The sequence below is a fragment of the Hyperolius riggenbachi genome, chromosome 7, assembly GCF_040937935.1.
Source record: "Hyperolius riggenbachi isolate aHypRig1 chromosome 7, aHypRig1.pri, whole genome shotgun sequence".
Lineage (NCBI taxonomy): Eukaryota > Metazoa > Chordata > Amphibia > Anura > Hyperoliidae > Hyperolius > Hyperolius riggenbachi.
The window spans coordinates 5987480-6014423 of NC_090652.1; the positions used below are offsets into that span (position 1 = coordinate 5987480).

Sequence of the window (26944 nt, forward strand, 5' to 3'; positions counted from 1 at the left end):
CAAAGGTCCTGGCATCAGTGTCTACAAAGGTCCTGGCATCAGTGCATACAAAGGTCCTGGCATCAGTGCCTACAAAGGTCCTGGCATCAGTGTATACAAAGGTCCTGGCATCAGTGCATACAAAGGTCTTGGCATCAGTGCATACAAAGGTCCTGGCATCAGTGCATACAAATGTCCTGGCATCAGTGCATACAAAGGTCCTGGCATCAGTGCATACAAAGGTCCTGGCATCAGTGTATACAGAGGTCCTGGCATCAGTGCATACAGAGGTCCTGGCATCAGTGCATACAAAGGTCCCGGCATCAGTGCATACAAATGTCCAGGTATCAGTGCATACAGAGGTCCTGACATCAGTGCATACAAAGGTCCTGGCATCAGTGCATACAAAGGTCCTGGCATCAGTGCATACAAAGGTCCTGGCATCAGTGCATACAAAGGTCCTGGCATCAGTGTATACAAAGGTCCTGGCATCAGTGCATACAAAGGTCCTGGCATCAGTGTATACAGAGGTCCTGGCATCAGTGCATACAAAGGTCCTGGCATCAGTGCATACAAAGGTCCCGGCATCAGTGCATACAAAGGTCCCGGCATCAGTGCGTACAAAGGTCCCGGCATCAGTGCATACAAAGGTCCTGGCATCAGTGCATACAAAGGTCCTGGCATCAGTGCATACAAAGGTCCCGGCATCAGTGCGTACAAAGGTCCTGGCATCAGTGCCTACAAAGGTCCTGGCATCAGTGCATACAAAGGTCCTGGCATCAGTGCGTACAAAGGTCCTGGCATCAGTGCATACAGAGGTCCTGGCATCAGTGCATACAAAGGTCCCGGCATCAGTGCATACAAAGGTCCTGGCATCAGTGCATACAAAGGTCCTGGCATCAGTGCATACAAAGGTCCTGGCATCAGTGCATACAAATGTCCCGGCATCAGTGCATACAGAGGTCCTGGCATCAGTGTATACAAAGGTCCCGGCATCAGTGCATACAAAGGTCCTGGCATCAGTGCGTACAAAGGTCCTGGCATCAGTGCATACAAAGGTCCCGGCATCAGTGCATACAAAGGTCCTGGCATCAGTGCGTACAAAGGTCCTGGCATCAGTGCATACAAAGGTCCTGGCATCAGTGCGTACAAAGGTCCCGGCATCAGTGCGTACAAAGGTCCCGGCATCAGTGCGTATAAAGGTCCTGGCATCAGTGCATACAGAGGTCCTGGCATCAGTGCATACAAAGGTCCCGGCATCAGTGCATACAGAGGTCCCGGCATCAGTGCATACAAAGGTCCTGGTATCAGTGCATACAAAGGTCCTGGCATCAGTGTATACAAAGGTCCTGGCATCAGTGCGTACAAAGGTCTTGACATCAGTGCGTACAAAGGTCCCGGCATCAGTGCATACAAAGGTCCCGGCATTAGTGCATACAGAGGTCCCGGCATCAATGCATACAAAGGTCCCGGCATCAATGCATACAAAGGTCCCGGCATCAGTGCATACAAAGGTCCTGGCATCAGTGCATACAGAGGTCCTGGCATCAGTGCATACAAAGGTCCTGGCATCAGTGCATACATAGGTCCTGGCATCAGTGCATACAAAGGTCCTGGCATCAGTGCATACAGAGGTCCTGGCATCAGTGCATACAGAGGTCCTGGCATCAGTGCATACATAGGTCCTGGCATCAGTGCATACAAAGGTCCTGGCATCAGTGCATACAGAGGTCCTGGCATCAGTGCATACAGAGGTCCTAGCATCAGTGCATACAGAGGTCCTGGCATCAGTGCATACAAAGGTCCTGGCATCAGTGCATACAAAGGTCCTGGCATCAGTGCGTACAGAGGTCCTGGCATCAGTGCATACATAGGTCCTGGCATCAGTGCACGAAGGTCCTGGCATCAGTGCAAACAAAGGTCCTGGCATCAGTGCATACAGAGGTCCTGGCATCAGTGCATACACATGTCCTGGCAACAGTGCATACAAAGGTCCTGGCATCAGTGCATACAGAGGTCCTGGCATCAGTGCATACAGAGGTCCTGGCATCAGTGCATACATAGGTCCTGGCATCAGTGTATACAAAGGTCCTGGCATCAGTGCATACAGAGGTCCTGGCATCAGTACATACAAAGGTCCTGGCATCACTGCATACAATGGTCCTGGCATCAGTGCAGTGCATACATAGGTCCTGGCATCAGTGCATACAGAGGTCCTGGCATCAGTGCATACAAAGGTCCTGGCATCAGTGCATACAAAGGTCCTGGCATCAGTGCATACAAAGGTCCTGGCATCAGTGTATACAAAGGTCCTGGCATCAGTGCGTACAAAGGTCTTGACATCAGTGCGTACAAAGGTCCCGGCATCAGTGCGTACAAAGGTCCCGGCATCAGTGCGTACAAAGGTCCCGGCATCAGTGCGTACAAAGGTCCCGGCATCAGTGCGTATAAAGGTCCTGGCATCAGTGCATACAGAGGTCCTGGCATCAGTGCATACAAAGGTCCCGCCATCAGTGCATACAGAGGTCCCGGCATCAGTGCATACAAGGGTCCTGGCATCAGTGCATACAGAGGTCCTGGCATCAGTGCATACATAGGTCCTGGCATCAGTGCACGAAGGTCCTGGCATCAGTGCAAACAAAGGTCCTGGCATCAGTGCGTACAAAGGTCCTAGCATCAGTGCATACAAATGTCCTGGCATCAGAGCATACAGAGGTCCCGGCATCAATGCATACAAAGGTCCTGGCATCGGTGCGTACATAGGTCCTGGCATCAGTGCATACAGAGGTCCTGGCATCAGTGCATACAAAGGTCCCGGCATCAGTGCATACAAAGGTCCTGGCATCAGTGCATACAAAGGTCCTGGCATCAGTGCATACAGAGGTCCTGGCATCAGTGCATACAAAGGTCCCGGCATCAGTGCATACAGAGGTCCTGGCATCAGTGCATACAGAGGTCCTGGCATCAGTGCGTACAGAGGTCCTGGCATCAGTGCGTACAGAGGTCCTGGCATCAGTGCCTGCAAAGGTCTCGGCATCAGTGCATACAAAGGTCCCGGCATTAGTGCATACAGAGGTCCCGGCATCAATGCATACAAAGGTCCCGGCATCAATGCATACAAAGGTCCCGGCATCAGTGCATACAAAGGTCCTGGCATCAGTGCATACAGAGGTCCTGGCATCAGTGCATACAAAGGTCCTGGCATCAGTGCATACATAGGTCCTGGCATCAGTGCATACAAAGGTCCTGGCATCAGTGCATACAGAGGTCCTGGCATCAGTGCATACAGAGGTCCTGGCATCAGTGCATACATAGGTCCTGGCATCAGTGCATACAAAGGTCCTGGCATCAGTGCATACAGAGGTCCTGGCATCAGTGCATACAGTGGTCCTAGCATCAGTGCATACAGAGGTCCTGGCATCAGTGCATACAAAGGTCCTGGCATCAGTGCATACAAAGGTCCTGGCATCAGTGCGTACAGAGGTCCTGGCATCAGTGCATACATAGGTCCTGGCATCAGTGCACGAAGGTCCTGGCATCAGTGCAAACAAAGGTCCTGGCATCAGTGCATACAGAGGTCCTGGCATCAGTGCATACACATGTCCTGGCAACAGTGCATACAAAGGTCCTGGCATCAGTGCATACAGAGGTCCTGGCATCAGTGCATACAGAGGTCCTGGCATCAGTGCATACATAGGTCCTGGCATCAGTGTATACAAAGGTCCTGGCATCAGTGCATACAAAGGTCCTGGCATCAGTACATACAAAGGTCCTGGCATCACTGCATACAATGGTCCTGGCATCAGTGCAGTGCATACATAGGTCCTGGCATCAGTGCATACAGAGGTCCTGGCATCAGTGCATACAAAGGTCCTGGCATCAGTGCATACAAAGGTCCTGGCATCACTGCATACAATGGTCCTGGCATCAGTGCAGTGCATACATAGGTCCTGGCATCAGTGCATACAGAGGTCCTGGCATCAGTGCATACAAAGGTCCTAGTATCAGTGCATACAAAGGTCCTGGCATCAGTGCATACAAAGGTCCTGGCATCACTGCATACAATGGTCCTGGCATCAGTGCAGTGCATACATAGGTCCTGGCATCAGTGCATACAGAGGTCCTGGCATCAGTGCATACAAAGGTCCTAGTATCAGTGCATACAAAGGTCCTGGCATCAGTGCATACAAAGGTCCTGGCATCAGTGCATACAAAGGTCCTGGCATCAGTGTATACATAGGTCCTGGCATCAGTGCGTACGAAGGTCCTGGCATCAGTGCATACAGAGGTCCTGGCATCAGTGCATACAAAGGTCCTGGCATCAGTGCATACAGAGGTCCTGGCATCAGTGCATACATAGGTCCTGGCATCAGTGTATACATAGGTCCTGGCATCAGTGCGTACGAAGGTCCTGGCATCAGTGCATACAGAGGTCCTGGCATCAGTGCATACAAAGGTCCTGGCATCAGTGCATACAGAGGTCCCGGCATCAGTGCATACAAAGGTCCCGGCATCAGTGCGTACAAAGGTCCTGGCATCAGTGCATACAGAGGTCCTGGCATCAGTGCATACAGAGGTCCTGGCATCAGTGCATACAAAGGTCCTGGCATCAGTGACAGTGCATACAAAGGTCCTGGCATCAGTGCATACAAAGGTCCTGGCATCAGTGCGTACAGAGGTCCTGGCATCAGTGCGTACAGAGGTCCTGGCATCAGTGCATACAGAGGTCCTGGCATCAGTGCATACAAAGGTCCTGGCATCAGTGACAGTGCATACAAAGGTCCTGGCATCAGTGCATACAAAGGTCCTGGCATCAGTGCATACATAGGTCCTGGCATCAGTGTATACAGAGGTCCTGGCATCAGTGTATACAAAGGTCCTGGCATCAGTCCATACAGAGGTCCTGGCATCAGTGCATACATAGGTCCTGGCATCAGTGTATACAGAGGTCCTGGCATCAGTGTATACAAAGGTCCTGGCATCAGTCCATACAGAGGTCCTGGCATCAGTGTATACAAAGGTCCTGGCATCAGTGCATACAAAGGTCCTGGCATCAGTGCATACAAAGGTCCTGGCATCAGTGCATACAGAGGTCCTGGCATCAGTGTATACAAAGGTCCTGGCATCAGTCCATACAGAGGTCCTGGCATCAGTGCATACATAGGTCCTGGCATCAGTGCATACAAAGGTCGTAGCATCAATGCATACAGAGGTCCTGGCATCAGTGCATACAAAGGTCCTGGCATCAGTGCATACAAAGGTCCTGGCATCACTGCATACAAAGGTCCTAGCATCAGTGCATACAAAGGTCCTAGCATCAGTGCATACAGAGGTCCTGGCATCAGTGCATACAGAGGTCCTGGCATCAGTGCATACAGAGGTCCTGGCATCAGTGCATACATAGGTCCTGACATCAGTGCATACAAAGGTCCTGGCATCAGTGCGTACAGAGGTCCTGGCATCAGTGCATACAAAGGTCCTGGCATCAGTGCCCACAAAAGTCCTGGCATCAGTGCATACAAAGGTCCTGCATCAGTGCATACAATGGTCCTGGCATCAGTGCATACAAAGGTCCTGGCATCAGTGCATACAATGGTCCTGGCATCAGTGCAGTGCATACAAAGGTCCTGGCATCAGTGCATACAAAGTTCCTGGCATCACTGCATACAAAGGTCCTGGCATCTCTGCATACAAAGGTCCTGGCATCAGTGCATACAAAGGTTCTGGCATCAGTGCATACAAAGGTCCTGGCATCAGTGTGTACAAAGGTCCTGTCCTGGCATCAGTGCATACAGAGGTCCCGGCATCAGTGCATACAGAGGTCCTAGCATTAGTGCATACAGAGGTCCTGGCATCAGTGCATACAAAGGTCCTGGCATCAGTGCATACAAAGGTCCTGGCATCACTGCATACAGAGGTCCTGGCATCAGTGCATACAAAGGTCCTGGCATCAGTGCATACAAAGGTCCTGGCATCACTGCATACAGAGGTCCTGGCATCAGTGCATGCAATGGTCCCGGCATCAGTGCACAAAGGTCCTGGCATCAGTGCACACAATGGTCCCGGCATCAGTGCATACAAAGGTCCTGGCATCGGTGCATACAAAGGTCCTGGCATCAGTGCACACAATGGTCCCGGCATCAGTGCACAAAGGTCCTGGCATCAATGCGTATGAAAGTATATATACTAACCTTAGCATGCCGTCAGGTCACAGAGATGAAGCTGCCGGAAAGGATAAGGCACGTGTGCAGAAAAGCATTTGACATCCTTTGGTGGTCTCCAGTGGTGATGGCTGTACCCCCCGCCCCCCCCTCCTCCTGTAGGGGGACATGGACGTGCGGTGGGTGGGTGGTAAATGACCCTGCAAGCAACACGTGGCAAACAACCTTGCTGACGCTGCCCATTAACTCGCTGGAGGGCGCTCAGCAAGCTCTTGGGCCCTGGGCGATTGCCTAGTTTGCCCATATGGAGGTTCCGGCTTTGGCTATACGCCGCCCTTGATTTTGGCTCAGGGTGAGCCGAATGATGGCTCACCCTTCTGCCACACGAATTCCGGGCAGCGTTAATCACTATTCCCCACCGAGTAACCGCAGCAGCGATCTCCGGCGCCCAGACTACACAGCTGCATGGCCATAGACATAACATTATGTCTATGGCGGTGCCCAGGTCAGGTGCAGCGCGGGGAAGAGAGCGCGCCGAAATGACTGCATCACTGCGTACAGCTCTCCCACCAGCCAATCAGGACTCTGAAAACCTTCCTTGCTGTAATGCTGGGAATACACGGCTCGATTTTCAGCCATCAAGATGGCTCGCCGCTCGATAGATAATTTCCCACATGTCCGATCTCCCGCCCAATCATTTGGCCGCTTAATTCCGAATTGAAGTGATGGAAAAAGATAAGAAAGACAAGCGAAAGATAATGGAATTGACTGCAGGATCGAGCGGTGAAATGATCGAGCAGGAGAATCTAGCGGCAAAATCGATGTATTCCCAGCATGAGTGATAGTTCAGACTATCCGTGCTGCCGTACACATCTATGGGCAGCACGGTGACGTAGTGGTTAGCGCTCTCGCCTTGCAGCGCTGGATCCCCGGTTCATATCCCAGCCAGGTCAACATCTGCAAGGAGTTTGTATGATCTCCCTGTGTCTGTGTGGGTTTCCTCTGGGCACTCCGGTTTCCTCCCACATCCCAAAACCATACAGATAATTGGCTTCCTCCTAACAAAACAAAAAAAATTGGCCCTAGACTGCGATACATACACTACACGATACATACATAGACCTATAACTATGGTAGGGATTAGATTGTCAGCTCCTCTGATACATACACTACACGATACATACACAGACATATGACTATGGTAGAGATTAGATTGTCAGCTCCTCTGATACATACACTACACGATACATACACAGACATATGACTATGGTAGAGATTAGATTGTGAGCTCCTCTGAGGGACAGTTATATACTTTGTACAGCGCTGCGTAAGATGTCGGTGCTATATAAATAATAATAATGGTGTCATGGTAGAAGGGCATAGACAGCCCTTCTACTGTTTCCATCATATGCACTGCCTGCAGTATGATGCGCTATCGCGTGCTGCATGCATTTTTGGGGAATCACAGCGGTGACAGCAGCGCATCACATATTAGTGCGGATGGCGTGCGATTGTACGCGTTGCGTTCCGATCGCATCTCCGCTAAATGATGTGAATGAGGCCTTAGTGGTAGAGCTCTGCCCAAGATGAGGATCTATATGTAGAGAACATTATCTAATTCCCCCTCCTCTCTGACTAATGACAAGTGTAATTTGATCTCTCAGCTGGGTCAGCTGGCTGCCTCGGCAGAGCAGCTAATTTGTAAACACAGGATGTCAGCCATACGCCTGCTTCCATGAAAGCAGGAAGTAGACACACTTCAGATGTATTGCAGGATTTGTATCAGCTATAAACATATAAATGTTTTTCTGTAAAGGTTATTATGCTGTTGCGTATCTTTTAGAGCAGAGAGGAAGTTCTGAGTTCAGGTCCTCATTACACTCCATGAACTTCCTGCAATAGCCTGTGATGATGAGCCCCCCTTTGTGCCCCCAACTAAGTAACCCGCACCGACCCACCAAGCAGCGCCCCCAGCGGCAGCACGCGAGACTGGCTATATGCTGGAAGGGGGCGGGGCTAGGGCTGACTCACTGCTGGATGAGCTCGCAGCGTCACGTGCTTCCGAGCCGGGCTGGAGGGAGGGGGCGGAGCCTCTGCGGCTCACGTGACCCCGCCCGGCTGCCGCTCTGCTGCTACCTGTGTCTGTCTGTGTGCGCGCGGGGCAGAGAGGAGAGACATGGAGCGGCGCGCGGACCACCAGCACCACAGGCTGCCATAGCAACCGGTCCCCTCCCTCTCTCCCCCTACAGAGCTGTACAGGACTGTGTCCCCCTCCCTCTCCCCACAGAGCAGGACCTGCACCCCCCCACACACCTACCTGTGTCTCCCCCTGCCCTCACCCAGTGCAGAACCTCCCCCCCCCAGGATCCAGTGTCCACTTCCCCCAGGAGGGGTCTCCCCACTCCCCCCAGGAAGGTCTCCTCAGTCCCCCCAGGAAGGTCTCCTCAGTCCCCCCACCTCTCAGAAGGACCTGCTCCACTCACTGCACCCCTCAGCTGGATTATCTTTGGACCTTCTCCACCAGGATCTGTTCCTCCAGGATTACTGAGTTTGGGTTGTCTCCAGGGACTGGATCATTGGCTGGATCTGCTTCTCTAGGATTACTATTGGGTTGTGAGACCTCTCCTGGCAGGTTGAGGTCCAGTAGGGTCCACCACAGAAGACTCTGAACTGTAGGATCTGGTGGAGCTGGGATCTTCTCCAGAAAGTCCCACAGATCAGAATAACCATGGCTCTCTCACAGCTTCAGTGCTTGGACAATAATAACATCAACTGGAGGTCCAGCGAGGCCAAACCTGAGTTCTTCTACAGCGAGGAGCAGCGGTTGGCCCTGGAAGCTCTGGTGTCCAAGGGGACCGAGTCCTACCATGAGGTGGTCAAGAGGGAAAGCATCAGGGACTTCTTGTCAGACATGGAACTGGCCAAGATCTCCAGCAGAGTGGAGCCCTTCGATCCGGACACCAGTCACCTGAAGAAGAATGGGGAGGGCGATGGAGAGCCCCAACAAGGCTACTCTCAGCTTCAGGATGAGGAGCAATCCCTGGAATACTGGCCGGATAGGTCCGACTGCTCTATCCCTGAGCTGGACTTGGGGTGGCCGGACACTGTGGCCTACAGAGGGGTGACCCGAGCAACGGTCTACATGCAGCCACCAATCGATGGACTGCCACACATAAAGGAGGTGGTCCGGAAGATGATCACCCAGGCCCAGAAGGTGAGTCTCCAGCTGGACCTACAGAACTTGGGTGGTAACTTCAGCTTTCAATCCACCCAAGAGAACCTCAAAAAAACCTCTAGTTTTTTCACATTTATTGTCCCCCAATCTACGTATGGTTCACAGACGCCTTTGCAATGGTTAAATGACCGTAACAGAAATGTATGTGAGTGGCAGATGAACTACAGATCCCAGCAGTTCCACTACTGTTTGAGCCTGACAGATGTTAAGCTGCTGGTCGATCAAACACTCTTGATTGTATAATCTTCCCGAATATATGCAGTAGAAGAGTAAATTGAGTGAATGTACTAAGTTAGGATATTAGGTAGTCCTTCATATTACATAGCAGTGGTGAGATTGTCCAATCGAGGTGGGATCATTAGTTAGCAACTTTGCTTCAGTTGTCATCTTTCAATCAAACCCCTGAAAATCGATTGGACGTTAACGATTCATTTTGGGCGCAGCAGCGGCGGATCCCATTGAGTCTTGTGTTTAACAACGTAGCTGAAATTCTATACTGCACAGCGCGTGACAGAACTTTGTCATTTTAAAGAGAGACTGTCACTTGTCAGACTGACTGCGGTGGATGTATGTCAGATAATTATTTGTAATGGCAGGATCCAGGGTGAGATTCTTTTACGCTCCAGCGCAGACTCTGGTGGTCGACTCACTATCATTTGTGAACAGTCCATATGGACAGTCAGTGACATGACTATGTACTCTCTACAGTGCTGCAGAATATGTCAGTGCCATATAGGTAGGACATTACACTATGGCTATGGTAGGATTAGATTGTGAGCTCCTCTGAGGACAGTCAGTGACATGACTATGTACTCTGTAATGTGCTGCAGAAGATGTCAGTGCTATATAAATACATAATAATAATATGGCAGGACATTACACTATGACTATGGTAGGATTAGAGTGTGAGCTCCTCTGAGGACAGTCAGTGACATGACTCTGTACTCTGTAATGTGCTGCAGAAGGTGTCAGTGCTATAGAAATACATAATAATAATATGGTAGCACATTAGACTATGACTATGGTAGGATTAGATTGTGAGCTCCTCTGAGGACAGTCAGTGACATGACTATGTACTCTGTAATGTGCTGCAGAAGATGTCAGTGCTATATAAATACATAATTATAATATGGTAGGGCATTACACTATGACTATGGTGGGATTAGAATGTGAGCTCCTCCGAGGACAGTCAGTGACATGACTATGTACTCTGTAAAGTGCTGCAGAAGATGTCAGTGCTATATAAATACATAATAATAATATGGTAGGACATTAGACTATGACTATGGTAGCATTAGATTGTGAGCTCCTCTGAGGACAGTCAGTGACATGACTATGTACTCTGTAATGTGCTGCAGAAGATGTCACTGCTATATAAATACATAATAATAATATGGTAGGACATTATACTATGACTGTGGTAGGATTAGATTGTGAGCTCCTCTGAGGACAGTCAGTGACATGACTATGTACCCCGTAATGTGCTGCAGGAGATGTCAGTGCTATATAAATACATAATAATAATATGGTAGGACATTAGACTATGACTATGGTAGGATTAGATTGTGAGCTCCTCTGAGGACAGTCAGTGACATGACTCTGTACAGTGCTGCAGAAGATGTCACTGCTATATAAATACATAATAATATTTGTATTGGATGAATGTGACGTTTGTTGTTTGGAGCTCACAGACCACCACACACGGCAGATATTCTGAGTGACTGGGGTGTGAAGCAATCTCACAAGCATATATGATTATTGCCGTATATACACTGTGTGACTCCCGGCCTGGAGGACCTGTCATTCTCTGGTGGTGTGGAATGCCCCTTGGGGGTCTGCTTGGGTGATACAGGCAATGGAAAAAGTCCCCTATGATGCGGTATTTGGGGTTTCCGGCTCTGAGGTGGGGCGATGAGCTTCTGTCTAGATATGTACTTTCCAGGCCAAGTTCAGACAAGATAAGCGCCTCTCCAGACGGGAAAGAGACAAATTCCATTCTTTACTGTTCAGAAGTTGTATCCTTTGTGTTTGGCTGTTTATGGTGTGTGTTGGACATACAGTGGTGTGAAAAACTATTTGCCCCTTCCTGATTTCTTATTTTTTTGCATGTTTGTCACACTTAAATGTTTCTGCTCATCAAAAACCGTTAACTATTAGTCAAAGATAACATAATTGAACACAAAATGCAGTTTTAAATGATGGTTTTTATTATTTAGTGAGAAAAAAAACTCAAAACCTACATGGCCCTGTGTGAAAAAGAAATTGCCCCCTGAACCTAATAACTGGTTGGGCCACCCTTAGCAGCAATAACTGCAATCAAGCGTTTGCGATAACTTGCAACGAGTCTTTTACAGCGCTCTGGAGGAATTTTGGCCCACTCATCTTTGCAGAATTGTTGTAATTCAGCTTTATTTGAGGGTTTTCTAGCATTTTAGCTTTTTAAGGTCATGCCACAACATCTCAATAGGATTCAGGTCAGGACTTTGACTAGGCCACTCCAAAGTCTTCATTTTGTTTTTCTTCAGCCATTCAGAGGTGGATTTGCTGGTGTGTTTTGGGTCATTGTCCTGCTGCAGCACCCAAGATCGCTTCAGCTTGAGTTGAGGAACAGATGGCCGGACATTCTCCTTCAGGATTTTTTGGTAGACAGTAGAATTCATGGTTCCATCTATCACAGCAAGCCTTCCAGGTCCTGAAGCAGCAAAACAACCCCAGACCATCACACTACCACCACCATATTTTACTGTTGGTATGATGTTCTTTTGCTGAAATGCTGTGTTACTTCTACGCCAGATGTAACGGGACACGCACCTTCCAAAAAGTTCAACTTTTGTCTCGTCGGTCCATAAGTTATTTTCCCAAAAGTCTTGGCAATCATTGAGATGTTTTTTTAGCAAAATTGAGACGAGCCTTAATGTTCTTTTTGCTTAAAAGTGCTTTGCGCCTTGGATATCTGCCATGCAGCCATTTTTGCCCAGTCTCTTTCTTATGGTGGAGTCGTGAACACTGACCTTAATTGAGGCAAGTGAGGCCTGCAGTTCTTTAGATGTTGTCCTGGGGTCATTTGTGGCCTCTTGGATGAGTTTTCTCTGCGCTCTTGGGGTAATATTGGTCGGCCGGCCACTCCTGGGAAGGTTCATCACTGTTCATTGTTTTTGCCATTTGTGGATAATGGCTCTCACTGTGGTTCGCTGGAGTCCCAAAGCTTTAGAAATGGCTTTATAACCTTTACCAGACTGATAGATCTCAATTACAGTACTTTTGTTCTCATTTGTTCCTGAATTTCTTTGGATCTTGGCATGATGTCTAGCTTTTGAGGTGCTTTTGGTCTACTTCTCTGTGTCAGATAGCTCCTATTTAAGTGATTTCTTGATTGAAACAGGTGTGGCAGTAATCAGGCCTGGGGGTGACTACAGAAATTGAACTCAGGTGTGATAAACCACAGTTAAGTACATTTTTTAACAAGGGGGGCAATCACTTTTTCACACAGGGCCGTGTAGATTTGGAGTTTTTTTTTCTCACTAAATAATAAAAACCATCATTTAAAACTGCATTTTGTGTTCAATTATGTTATCTTTGACTAATAGTAACGGTTTTTGATGAGCAGAAACATTTAAGTGTGACAAACATGCAAAAGAATAAGAAATCAGGAAGGGGGCAAATAGTTTTTCACACCACTGTACTTCTTTTATGTTGTATAACTGGACCTGAACTCTTGCACAGGACAGACGGAAAACAGAGAGAAATGCACCCTGTATGTATTTAGAAAGTTTAGCCTGTCTAATTTTCCCCTCATCTGAGACTAATCACATGTGTAATTTGACCTCTTAGCTGTGTCAGTTGGCTTCCACGGCAGAGCAGCTCATTTGTAAACACAGAATGTTAACCTTATGCCTGCTTCCATGAAAGCAGGAAGTAGACACACTGCAGATTTATTTCAGGATTTTTATTAGCTGTAACAAAGAAATGTTTTCCTTTAAAGGTTATTATGCTGTTGCTTATCTTTTAGAGCAGGATGGAAGTTCTGAGTTCTGGTCCGTTTTAATATGTTGTAAAATGCGACTTAGATAACGCAGTATACTGGGCTGACGGACTTTTCTCTGTGTTTTGAAGTTAGCGGAGCTAATAGTGATAGTGGAGGGGGACACGAATCATCAGAATGACGCAAAAAGATCAGGACACACTGCGGGTGTTATACTATCAGCATAGGCGCTCAAGAGAGTTGGCCACACACTAGCAGATTAGTGGTAGATCAGGTAAACGATTTGATCTCTGCCAGATTCCCATCATTTATCTGTCCTGACACTCGATTTTACACTAGATTAGTCATATCCTTTTCATCGCTGAAGCTCTCTGTACTGGCTGGTGCACTACAAAGCCATACAAAGGGTTAATCGTGCGTGGATTGCATCAAGAGCCGGCATTTCCTGCCTATAGACAACCAACCTATATTTCAATTGTAATAGTCATCCAAATGTCGCAGTTTGAATAGATGTATATTAAATCTACCATCTGTAATCTATTGAAACTGTTCAGTAGCTCATGGCCACTTTTACTGCATATACACATCAGTGTAGCACGGGTTAAAATCGGTAATGCAAGAATATTGGACTATTTCTTAGGGCCCCATTTTAAGATCTTTTAAGCACCGTTGGGTATAGTACACTATACCATTAAAATATTTCATTGCTTCCTGTGACAGGAAGTTTGGAGACTGGCTTATACTGTCACAGGTGGCAATAAAGGTAATTTTTTACTGCAAAGTAAAGGATTAGATCCTCAGGAGTATTGCTGCTAGTGTCCCTGGGCCAGGAAGTGTGGGAGGATCTCTCAGCCAGGGATACAGACAGGATGTAATGGTGTTATTGGGACAGGAAGTGTGGAAGGATCTCTCAGCCAGGGATAGAGACAGGATGTAATGGTGTTATTGGGACAGGAAGTGTGGAAGGATCTCTCAGCCGGGGATACAGACATGATGTAATGGTGTTATTGGGACAGGAAGTGTGGAAGGGTCTCTCTGCCAGGGATATAGACAGGATGTAATGGTGTTATTGGGATAGGAAGTGTGGAAGGATCTCTCAGCCGGGGATACAGACAGGATGTAATGGTGTTATTGGGACAGGAAGTGTGGAAGGGTCTCTCTGCCAGGGATATAGACAGGATGTAATGGTGTTATTGGGACAGGCAGTGTGGAAAGATCTCTCAGACAGGGATGCAGACAGGATGTAATGGTGTTATTGGGACAGGAAGTGGTGGAATATCTCTCAGCCAGGAGTACAGACTGGATGTCATGGTGTTATTTGGACAGGCAGTGTGGAAGGATCTCTCAGCCAGGGATACAGACTAGATGTAGTGGTGTTATAGATAGGCAGTGTGGAAGGATCTCTCAGCTAGGAATACAGAGAGGATGTAATGGTGTTATTGGGATAGGAAGTGTGGAAAGATCTCTCAGCCAGGGATGCAGATATGATGTAATGGTGTTATTGGGACAGGCAGTGTGGAAGGATCTCTCAGCCAGGGATACAGACTGAATGTAATGGTGTTATTTGGACAGGCAGTGTGGAAGGATCTCTCAGCCAGGGATCGAGACAGGATGTAATGGTGTTATTGGGACAGGAAGTGGTGGAATATCTCTCAGCCAGGAATACAGACTGGATGTAATGGTGTTATTGGGACAGGAAGTGTGGAAGGATCTCTCAGCCAGGGGTAGAGACTGGATGTAATGGTGTTATTTGGTCAGACAGTGTGGAAGGATCTCTCAGCCAGGGATAGAGACTGGATGTAGTGGTGTTATTGGGACAGGCAGTGTGGAAGGATCTCTCAGCCAGGGATAGAGACTGGATGTAATGGTGTTATTTGGACAGGCAGTGTGGAAGGATCTCTCAGCGAGGACGCAGGCGTTTTATTTTTGCGTTTCGCACCTGTAACCCCCCTGAAACGCAGAGTTCCGATTGGGAATAAGATCTCGGGCACAGACGTTGACTGGTCTTCAGAATCACGTGTCAACAATGCTGTGTTTTTCCCAGATGTCCGATTCTGTGGTGTTTGACATTCTTTCCAGATGGCTTTGAACTCCGCAAGCAATTGATTGGCAGAGACCAGACACAATGTGGACACATCACGATCGCACGGTCTGCAAACACATAAGGTCGCCATGCATGTCGTAATCTCAATCGTTAATCTCAAGTTGAATTGAAATTTGTTAGATCTGGTGACTGTCAATAATCAAGACTTAAATGATTGTTCAACAGCGTGTAAATTGATCGATCAATCGAAGCCTGGTCAGCAGTGCCGAAACAAAATACACCGATGTCAGAGTGTGGTTTTTTTTCATGACATCCGATTACTGCAGAATTTCCTGATCATTTTGAATTGCTACATGTATAGCCATCGTTAAAAAGCAGCCTGGCACATCGGCTAATGACACGTTCTGTTGTTGTGGCGGCAGAGTGGGCGGGCTGAGGGCTGGAGGAACAGCAGAGTGGGCGGGCTGGGGGAGCGGCAGAGTGGGCGGGCTGATGGCTATAGAAGCCACAGGGTGGGTGGGCTCAGTAAGAGAACAATGGGCTTGACTGAGACAATACGCCGATCCAGGACTCTCTCCAACACATTTTGGGTTTTTTTCGTCATTTTTTTCCATTTACTTTCCCACCAATTTGAATCTGCCGGTCCTCTATTGCCCTAACACATCTGATCAATACTGAGCATTTTATTGATCGATTAGTCTTATCGAATATGATGGAAAATCTGTGTTCGCCGGGGGCGGGGCAGAATTGGTGGGAGGTCGAAGGCCTGTAGCACTGCATTCTGCAAGTATTGCGATTCAGTCAATGCTCAATAGATTTCTCCTGCGATCTATTGATACTGGGTTTGCCATGTAGGGTGGGGATCGATCACTAGCCAATCAAATTCCAATCCGATCGGGATCGATCAACTTATCGAGGTACTGCCAGTCCAATAAATTGGCAATTGATTAATTAGCCAACTGCTATTGCTTGATTTCCAGTTCCAGACACTCATTATCTCACCCCCCCCCCCCCCCCCCCGCCTCCTCAAATCCATTGGTTCAGAGAATAATTGCTTCGGTCAGAAGTTGGGTTGGTGGAAGGTTTCCCCTTTAACCCTTTAGCAGCCAATTTATTTAGAAGTGCTCCCGGCCAATTTTAGAACTTTTTTTTAATTTCTTAATTGTTACATTTCCCTGCTCCTAATTAGTACAGCTGTAATGTGTATTTATGGCCACTTGTCACTAGGGGGCAGTGTGAGACAATATCAGAGGGCTTCTGCTTTCAGTTTCTATATTTTCTGCTACTAGAGAGAGATGAAAGCATTCCAAGAATTTACAGCACAACGAGTTCTGCCGACTGAGGTCAAAAGCATCTCAATTGAGATATCTCTATTGAAGCTACTAATGGGTTAAAGGGCCCACTAACGGTACAATTTTCAGCAAAGAATTACCCAAGCGGTCAGATAAGGAGATTGGAAATACAGTAATATGTAGTTCACTGATTATTTCACCATCAACAATCTAATCTGTATTTCCTATCCATTTCCTAGCGTCTAAATTGTAGCTGAACAATCGCTTTTAGAATTTTCCGCAATTGATTGGGAACATAACTTAGGCCTGGGTTCCACTTGTGTGTTTTGTGTCAGGTTTTTCTCTCAGAAAATGTGCATTGATTTGGCAACTAATGGTAGTGAATGGGGCGGTTTCCATTCGTTCGTACGCATGAAAAAATGTAAGTTCCTGCATAATTTTTTTTTTCGACATCGCACACGATTAACGTTCAATGCTTTGTATAGGCAATGTGACTTTTCGCGTTTTGCGCGAAAATTCGCATTAGATCCATGGTTACAGGAAGTTGTCAGCAGTCATGACTAAGCTGTTTCTAGGCAGTTTAGGTTCTATTTAATTAATGCAAATTTTCGCGTATGAAAATTTGCATAAAAACGCGTAAAAGTTTACATGTGAATTTTCACCAAGCAGAAAAATCTTATATAATTTTTTTTTGCAGGTGAAAATGTCACGCTACGGTGGAAACGTTGCCTAGGTTTTCTTTCAATTACAATTCGATCACTATTATCTGATCTCTCGGGCAATTGTTCGCTGAAAATTGTACATTCTGTGGGGGTACTCACCTCGGGTGGGGGAAGCCTCCGGATCCTAATGAGGCTTCCCACGCCGTCCTCCTTCCCTCAGGGGTCTCGCTGCAGCCCTCCGAACAGCCAGCGACAGACCCGACTGTAAAATCAATATTTACCTTTGCAGGCTCCAGCGGGGGCGCTGTGGCTGCTTTCCTCTCCGAACTACACGGAAATACCCGATCTCCGTCGGGTCCGCTCTACTGCGCAGGCGCCGGAAACTTGCGCCTGCGCAGTAGAGCAGACCCGACGGCGATCGGGTATTTCCGCCTACTTCGGAGCCGACAGCCGTCAGAGCGCCTGCGCAGGAGCCAGGAAGGTAAATATTACGTCACGGCTGTACGGAGGGCTGCAGCGAGACCCCTGAGGGACAGAGGACGGCGTGGGAAGCCTCATTGGGATCCTGAGGCTTCCCCCACCCGAGGTGAGTACCCCCCAGGGGATTTTTTGAGGTTACAGATCCTCTTTAAAGCACACTTGAAGTGAGAGGGATAGGGGGGCTGACATATTTATTTTCTTTAAGCAATACAGATTGCCTGGCTGTCCGGGTGATCCTCTGCCTTTAATACTTTTAGCCATAGCCCCTGAACAAGCATGCAGCAGATCAGGTGACTGAAGTGTGACTGGATTAGCTGCATGCTTGTTTCTGGTATAATTCAGACACTACTGCAGCCAAAGAGATCCGCAGGGCTGCCAGGCAACTGGTAATGTTTAACAGGAAATAAATATGCCCACCTCCATATACCTCTCACTTCACCTGTAATTTTTTTTTTTTTAACCTGTGGCTTCTTCCAGCCCCCGCACCGGTACTCAACAATCCTGTGGTCCCCCTTCGTAGTTTTACTTTTGCCAAAGTCGATGGCCACTGTGTCTGTGCGGCCCTGGCCGTGCGTCCTCGTTTGTTCTCCAGCGTCCAACAGCGTCCCGCGTAGGCATAGTAGGGATATGCTTGTATTGCGCCTGTGCAGGACCCTCTTGGTTACGGAAGCACAAACGAGGCTGCACAGGCGCAGTGGCCGGCAACTGGAGAAAGCAAACCTGAGTTGGGGCGGGGGACCGGAGGATTGTTGAGTACCGGCGCAGGGTGGCTGGTCTCCTTTAAAGGAGTGGTCCAAGCACATAAAAAAAAATCCACTTACCTGGGGCTTCCTTCAGCCCCTGGCAGCCGTCCTGTGCCCTTGCTGCAGCTCCGGAGGCTCCCGGTCTTCTCCACTGGCAATGCCGACCTTTCCAGGTCTGATTCCGGGTTGGCCTCTTCTGCACTCCACCGCGCGGGTCACGTGGTCCCTCCTACGTCATCAGGACTGTACTGCGCAGGTGCAGTAGAGGAGACCGGGAGCCACCGGAGCTGCGGCGAGGGCACAGGATGGCTGCCAAGGGCTGGAGGAAGCCCCATGTAAGTGGATCTTTTTTTTTTAAAGCCTGGATGTATCTGTTACAATGATGAGTCACCTGCAGCGAGTTCTCAGTGGAGTTGTGATCAAGTTGCACGAGGCGTGACGTCAGCCCCAGCAATGAGACCCCGGACCTGCGGAGGCAGGTGGGTGACCGGAGGATGGTTGAGCACCGGAGCAGGCACCGGGCGGCTGGTTTCCTGTCAGTACCTGCGTGCTGCATGTGATGTTACATTGATGAGTCACCTGCAGCCAGTTCTCAGTGGAGTTGTGATCACGTTGCACGAGGTTGGCGTGACGTCAGCGCCGGCAGTGAGACCCCGGACCTGTGGAGGCAGGTGGGTGACCGGAGGATGGGTGAGCGCAGGCGGCTGGTTTCCTGTCAGTACCTGCGTGCTGCATGTGATGTTACATTGATGAGTCACCTGCAGCGCGTTCTCAGTGGAGTTGTGATCACGTTGCACGAGGTTGGCGTGACGTCAGCGCCGGCAGTGAGACCCCGGACCTGTGGAGGTGGGTGACCGGAGGATGGGTGAGCGCAGGCGGCTGGTTTCCTGTCAGTACCTGCGTGCTGCATGTGATGTTACATCGATGGGTCACCTGCAGCGCGTTCTCAGTGGAGTTGTGATCACGTTGCACGAGGTTGGCGTGACGTCAGCGCAGGCAGTGAGACCCCGGACCTGCGGAGGTAGGTGGGTGACCGGAGGATGGGTGAGCGCAGGCGGCTGGTTTCCTGTCAGTACCTGCGTGCTGCATGTGATGTTACATCGATGGGTCACCTGCAGCGAGTTCTCAGTGGAGTTGTGATCACGTTGCACGAGGTTGGCGTGACGTCAGCGCAGGCAGTGAGACCCCGGACCTGCGGAGGTAGGTGGGTGACCGGAGGATGGGTGAGCGCAGGCGGCTGGTTTCCTGTCAGTACCTGCGTGCTGCATGTGATGTTACATTGATGAGTCACCTGCAGCGCGTTCTCAGTGGAGTTGTGATCACGTCGCACGAGGTTGGCGTGACGTCAGCGCCGGCAGTGAGACCCGGGACCTGCGGAGGCAGGTGGGTGACCGGAGGATGGGTGAGCGCAGGCGGCTGGTTTCCTGTCAGTACCTGCGTGCTGCATGTGATGTTACATCGATGGGTCACCTGCAGCGCGTTCTCAGTGGAGTTGTGATCACGTTGCACGAGGTTGGCGTGACGTCAGCGCCGGCAGTGAGACCCCGGACTTGCAGAGGCAGGTGGGTGACTCAGTGTGATCTCGCAGGAAGTGTGGAGGGGTACGGCCGCTGGGCTCGCTGACACGCGGCTTATTTCTGGAGGTGATGCAATGCCAGCGCAGAGCTTTTCTCATGACCTTATCCTGCCTTGGCACCGGCTGCTGTGCCGTCATTAGCGGGGGTGCCAGCGACAGCTCCTTCCGGAGACATATGTCAGGAGATGAGATCCGTAGACACCCCCCCCCCCCCACCAGGATCAGCTTCCGGGAAAAAAAACACTAAACTTATCACAACAAAGTTCAGTTCAGCTTGTGGAGTTTATATTTGTACAGTCTCTGCAAGTTACACGTTCAGATGACAATCATTACTTATTAATTAAGAGAACCTTTACTGAATACAGGTAGTCCCTGACTTACGAACGACCCGCCAATACGAACGGCATGAATTCAGTGTTTCCATGGGAGCAAGCCAAAAAAAATGTTTCAAATTGGACTTGTAGTTTTTGAGAAAATCGATGTAAAAAAAAAAAAAAAAAGCTTTCAAACTTGTATAAGCAGGCACAAAGGGCAGATGTGACACAGAGGGGAACACTGGAGGCACAGGAGGGCACAGAGGAGGTGCAAGGGATCGAGATGGCACATTTTTTAGACTTAAGAACAGATTCAGAACGAACCTACAGTCCCTATCTCGTTCGCTAACCGGGGACTACCTGTATAGCCGGCATAACGGTCGCAGGCAGACTAGCGCCCCTGACTTGAGGTCTCTGTACGCACCAGGGCTGTGGATTTGAAGTCAGAGTCGAAGAGTTGGAGCAATTTTGGGTACCCGGAGTTAAAACTACTTTTATCTAGCATGTGTACAAGGCTTTACATTCTTAAAGTGAACCAGAGACTAAGCACCCTCATGTATGTTACCATATATATCAGTGGGAACATTAGAGAAAACGTCTACCCTGCTCTCTGTTTCATCCTTCACTGCTCAGCCTGATAAAATCCCAGACTGAGCATTCAGTCTAGCTTTGCTCAGGAATCATTATAGCTGAGTCTGTCTTCTCTGGTGTCTTTTCAAGCCCAAGCCTGCTCCCTTGTGGCTCTGCTCAGGAATCATTATAGCTGAGTCATTATAGCAAAGCCAGACTGAATGCTCTGTCGAGGATTGTATCTGGGCTGATAAGAAGCAATCTGAACAGTAAGTAATGAAACAGAGAGCAGGGTAGGTGTTTACTCTAATGTTCCCACTGATCTATACAGTGGGTTGCAAAAGTATTCGGTCCCCTTGAAGTTTTCCACATTTTGTCACATTACTGCCACAAACATGCATCAATTTTATTGGAATTCCACGTGAAAGACCAGTACAAAGTGGTGTACATGTGAGAAGTGGATCGAAAATCATACATGATTCCAAACATTTTTTACAAATAAATAACTGCAAAGTGGGGTGTGCGTAATTATTCAGCCCCCTGAGTCAATACTTTGTAGAACCACCTTTTGCTGCAATTACAGCTGCCAGTCTTTTAGGCTTCTTGCACACCAAGACGTTGCATTAGGTGGCACGTTAAGGTCGCATAACGTGCACCTAACACAACGTTTGGTGCTGCAAGAGCCGACGGTAGAGTGAGCCGCGTTAGGCGGCTCGAGTCCTATAATGTCTCCCAGAGTGGCGCTGATTGGCCAGCGGGACCACGTGATGCGGAGCGAGACACTCCGCATCACGTGGTCCCGCCGGCCAATCAGCGCCCGCCAGTGCAGTGAATATTAAGTAGCCATGTGCGCGGCTACTGTAGCTGGCTCTCCCCGCCTCCTCTCCGCCCCCCACTGCGCATGTGCAAACAGTCTAACGCGGCTATAGCCGCTCCAACGCCGTAGCATGCTGCACTTTGCACAGAACGTGCAGCGTTACATGTAACGCAACGTGGGCTGTGTGAACAGCCCACTTGTGTTACATTGCTGTGCGTTGGGGGAGCGTTACAGGCGCACTAACGTGCGCCTGTAACGTCTTGGTGTGTAAGCAGCCTTAGGGTATGTCTCTACCAGCTTTGCACATCTAGAGACTGAAATCCTTGCCCATTCTCCTTTGCAAAACAGCTCCAGCTCAGTCAGATTAGATGGGCAGCGTTTGTGAACAGCAGTTTTCAGATCTTTCCACAGATTCTCGATTGGATTTAGATCTGGACTTTGACTGGGCCATTCTAACACATAGATATGTTTTGTTTTAAACCATTCTATTGTTGCCCTGGCTTTATGTTTAGGGTCGTTGTCCTGCTGGAAGGTGAACCTCCACCCCAGTCTCAAGTCTTTTGCAGACTCCAAGAGATTTTCTTCCAAGTCTGCCCTGTATTTGGCTCCATCCATCTTCCCATCAACTCTGATCAGCTTCCCTGTCCCTGCTGAAGAGAAGCACCCCAGAGCATGATGCTGCCACCACCATATTTGACAGTGGGGATGGTGTGTTCTGAGTGATGTGCAGTGTTAGTTTTCCGCCACACATAGCGTTTTGCATTTTGGCCAAAAAGTTCCATTTTGGTCTCATCTGACCAGAGCACCTTCTTCCACATGGTTGCTGTGTCCCCCACATGGCTTGTGGCAAACTGCAAACGGGACTTCTTATGCTTTCTGTTCACAATGGCTTTCTTCCTGCCACTCTTCCATAAAGGCCAACTTTGTACAGTGCACGACTAATAGTTGTCCTATGGACAGATTCCCCCACCTGAGCTGTACATCTCTGCAGCTCGTCCAGAGTCACCATGGGCCTCTTGACTGCATTTCTGATCAGCGCTCTCCTTGTTCGGCCTGTGAGTTTAGGTGGATGTCCTTGTCTTGGTAGGTTTACAGTTGTGCCATACTCCTTCCATTTCTGAATGATCGCTTGAACAGTGCTCCGTGGGATGTTCAAGTCTTTGGAAATCTTTTTGTAGCCTAAGCCTGCTTTAAATTTCTCAATAACTTGATCCCTGACCTGTCTTGTGTGTTCTTTGGACTTCACGGTGTTGTTGCTCCCAATATTCTCTTAGACAACCTCTGAGGCGGTCACAGAGCAGCTGTATTTGTACTGACATTAGATAACACACAGGTGCACTCTATTTAGTCATTAGCACTCATCAGGCAATGTCTATAGGCAACTGACTGCACTCAGATCAAAGGGGGCAGAATAATTATGCACACACCACTTTGCAGTTATTTATTTGTAAACAATGTTTGGAATCGTGTATGATTTTCGTTCCACTTCTCACGTGTACACCACTTTGTATTGGTCTTTCATGTGGAATTCCAATAAAATTGATTCATGTTTGTGGCAGTAATGTGACAAAATGTGGAAAACTTCAAGGGGGCCGAATACTTTTGCAACCCACTGTATGGTAAAATACATGAGGATGCTTCGTCTCTGGTTCACTTTAAATTTAAAATTCAAATTAAATCGCTGAAGGGATCATCATTACTGCTGACAGGTGCATCTCTGCGGGATGTTTGTGTGTTCTGAAGTGAGCAGAAACAACACCTCTCCCAGAGTGCTCTGGGGCAAAAGGCAGCACGGTGGCGTAGTGGTTAGCGCTCTTGCCTTGCAGCGCTGGGTCCCCAGTTCGAATCCCAGCCAGGTCAATATCTACAAGGAGTTTGTATGTTCTCCCCGTGTCTGTGTGTGTTTCCTCCGGACACTCCGGTTTCCTCCCACATCCCAAAAACATACAGATAAGTTAACTGGCTTCCCCCTAAATTGGCCCTAGACTACGGTACATACATAGACCTATGACTATGGTAGGGACTAGATCGTGAGCTCCTCTGAGGACAGTCGGTGACATGACACTACACACGCGTTCACACACACTCTACAGCGCTGCGGAACATGGCAGCGCTATATGTAAATAATAATAAAAGGCTCCGCGCCTAGGCTAAACATAACTGGGAGAGCGGGATTACATACCAATATACAGCATTATATAGATATGGCAGTAGAGTATTAGTTCTGGGTCACCATGAGCTTGCTGGTTAGTCTGTACCTCTCGGTGTTACAAGCCCTACTGCATAGAGCCAATCTATGCCATGCACTGATGAGGATCAAACAATCCGAAACAGTCTGCATGTTGGATTATTATGGCTCTGTACAAATTAACAAGCTGGCACATCATTGCATTCCAGCAGTTCTGGAGGTGTGTTTAGCTTCTAAGGGTAATAATGGTTAATTTGCATATATTCAGCAGTGATGCACTGGGAGACATCTCAAGCTCACTCCAACCTGAATTATCGCAAATTATTTCTGTTTTAAGAAAGCAAACTTTTGTTTTCCATAGTATTATAATATAGTCATTATTTTTATTAATTTATAAAGTGCATCTTAAATTTACAAACTGTTACATCGCACGGCAGATGCAAGAATGTAATTGGAGAAACCGGTTATTAGTGATCATTTTGGATGAGAATCTACCATCAGTACAGGTGTCCCATCCACTGTTGTGTATCACTAAATGACCAACACAAACCTCTCCATGGCACGGGGCAGGCTGATTGGCCGTAGCAGTGGAGAGCGATCACAGAGGCGCTTGGTTTGAACTAGACCTGCATTTGTTATATGCTCCTGTCTATACTGCTGGATGAAGCGGGGTCACGCCCGCGAAATGTGTTGCATTGAAACCCGGAGTATGTAAACAAACTATATTGTTGTACAATTCAACTATATTGTGTCAACTTGGAGGAGATAAGTCCACCACTGCCGCCTCTATTTTAACCATTTTAGTGGAAGAAAAGTTAAATTTTTTTTGTACAATTAGACAATTTAATCTTTTTATTGCATTGTGTGTGGCTATCGTTAGAGGGTAATGAGGTGAGGGTAGGCCGTAAGTTGTATATGACATATAATTGTACTCTGATCTCTAGCGAATGGTTAAAGTGCGAGTTATTGAGGGTCAATATTACGAGGGGGGAGCAGAAGTGTGAAAACAAGGGACACCTTCCTTACAAATCGTTATCGGCAAAGTAAACACTGTCTGGCCTGCCTTTATTTGGAGTGCGGCTGTGTTTTCCCCACGCTGATAAATTGCCGTCATCTTACGCTCTGGTCTTACCCGTATCTGACAAACCGCCGCAACGAGCATGCTCAGTCCTGCCGCATCATTCAAACCGCGAGATAAGTTATACCAGCCCGACTACTGCTTTCACCACAGAGGAATATCCAGTGTGTCAGTGTAACACACAGCTATGCACTCACTGACCGCTATATATCTTATTATGTATTTACTGTATATATATCACTGACCTCTTCTGCAGCACTACACAGAGTACATAGTCATGTCACTGACTGTCCTCAGAGGGGCTCACAATTTAATCCTACCATAGTCATAGTTTAATGTCCTACCATATTATTATTATGTATTTATTTAGCACTGACATCTCCTGCAGCACATTACAGAGTATATAGTCATGTCACTGACTGTCCTCAGAGGAGCTCACACTCTAATCCTACCATAGTCATAGTCTAATGTCCTACCATATTATTATTATGTATTTATATAGCACTGACATCTCCTGCAGCACATTACAGAGTACATAGTCATGTCACTGACTGTCCTCAGAGGAGCTCACACTCTAATCCTACCATAGTCATAGTGTAATGTACTACCATATTATTATTATGTATTTATATAGCACTGACACCTTCTGCAGCACATTACAGAGTACATAGTCATGTCACTGACTGTCCTCAGAGGAGCTCACACTCTAATCCTACCATAGTCATAGTGTAATGTACTACCATATTATTATTATGTATTTATATAGCACTGACATCTTCTGCAGCACATTACAGAGTACATAGTCATGTCACCGACTGTCCTGTATAGTTGTATAGCAGTGTGTAGCTTGATGGGCTGTAGTGTGCAGTGCGTAGTGTATATTTGTATAGTAGTGTGTATCTTGGTGTGCAGTATTGTATGGCAGGCTGTAGTGTGTAGCAGTGTATAGTTGTATAGCAGTGTCTAGTGTATGGCAGTTTGTAGCAGTGTGTAGCTTGGTGTGCAGTATTGTATGGCAGGCTGTAGTGTGCATTGTGTATTTGTACAGGATCTTTTCAAAAAATTAGCATATTGTGATAAAGTTCATTATTTTCTGTAATGTACTGATAAACATTAGACTTTCATATATTTTAGATTCAAATACACACAACTGAAGTAGTTCAAGCCTTTTATTGTTTTAATATTGATGATTTTGGCATACAGCTCATGAAAACCCAAATTTCCTATCTCAAAAAATTTAGCATATTTCATCCGACCAATAAAAGAAAAGTGTTTTTAAAACAAAAAAAAAGTCAACCTTCAAATAATTATGTTCAGTTATGCACTCAATACTTGGTCGGGAATCCTTTTGCAGAAATCACTGCTTCAATGCGGCGTGGCATGGAGGCAATCAGCCTGTGGCACTGCTCAGGTGTTAAGGAGGCCCAGGATGCTTCGATAGCGGCCTTAAGCTCATCCAGAGTGTTGGGCCTTGTGTCTCTCAACTTTCTCTTCACAATATCCCACAGATTCTCTATGGGGTTCAGGTCAGGGGAGTTGGCAGGCCAATTGAGCACAGTAATACCATGGTCAGTAAACCATTTACCAGTGGTTTTGGCACTGTGAGCAGGTGCCAGGTCGTGCTGAAAAATGAAATCTTCATCTCCATAAAGCTTTTCAGCAGATGGAAGCATGAACCCACTTTTGAACCAGAAACAGCGGCAGAAGCGCCTGACCTGCGCTACAGAGAAGCAGCACTGGACTGTTGCTCAGTGGTCCAAAGTACTTTTTTCGGATGAAAGCAACTTTTACATGTCATTCGGAAATCAAGGTGCCAGAGTCTG

At 47.9% G+C, this 26944-nt stretch overlaps 2 protein-coding genes across 2 annotated transcripts in view; one reads left to right on the forward strand and one right to left on the reverse strand.

Annotated features, from left to right (window-relative positions):
• The window catches only part of SLC5A10 (solute carrier family 5 member 10), a 274286-nt gene that overhangs the window by 117620 nt on the left and 129722 nt on the right, over positions 1-26944 (reverse strand). The gene's annotated exons all lie outside the window — the stretch shown is intronic.
• The window catches only part of FAM83G (family with sequence similarity 83 member G), an 82429-nt gene continuing 63738 nt past the window's right edge, over positions 8254-26944 (forward strand). The window contains exon 1 of the mRNA XM_068243516.1: positions 8254-9354. Coding sequence (XP_068099617.1) covers positions 8869-9354 — 486 coding nt within the window. The 5' untranslated portion in view covers positions 8254-8868. The remainder of the gene's footprint in view (positions 9355-26944) is intronic.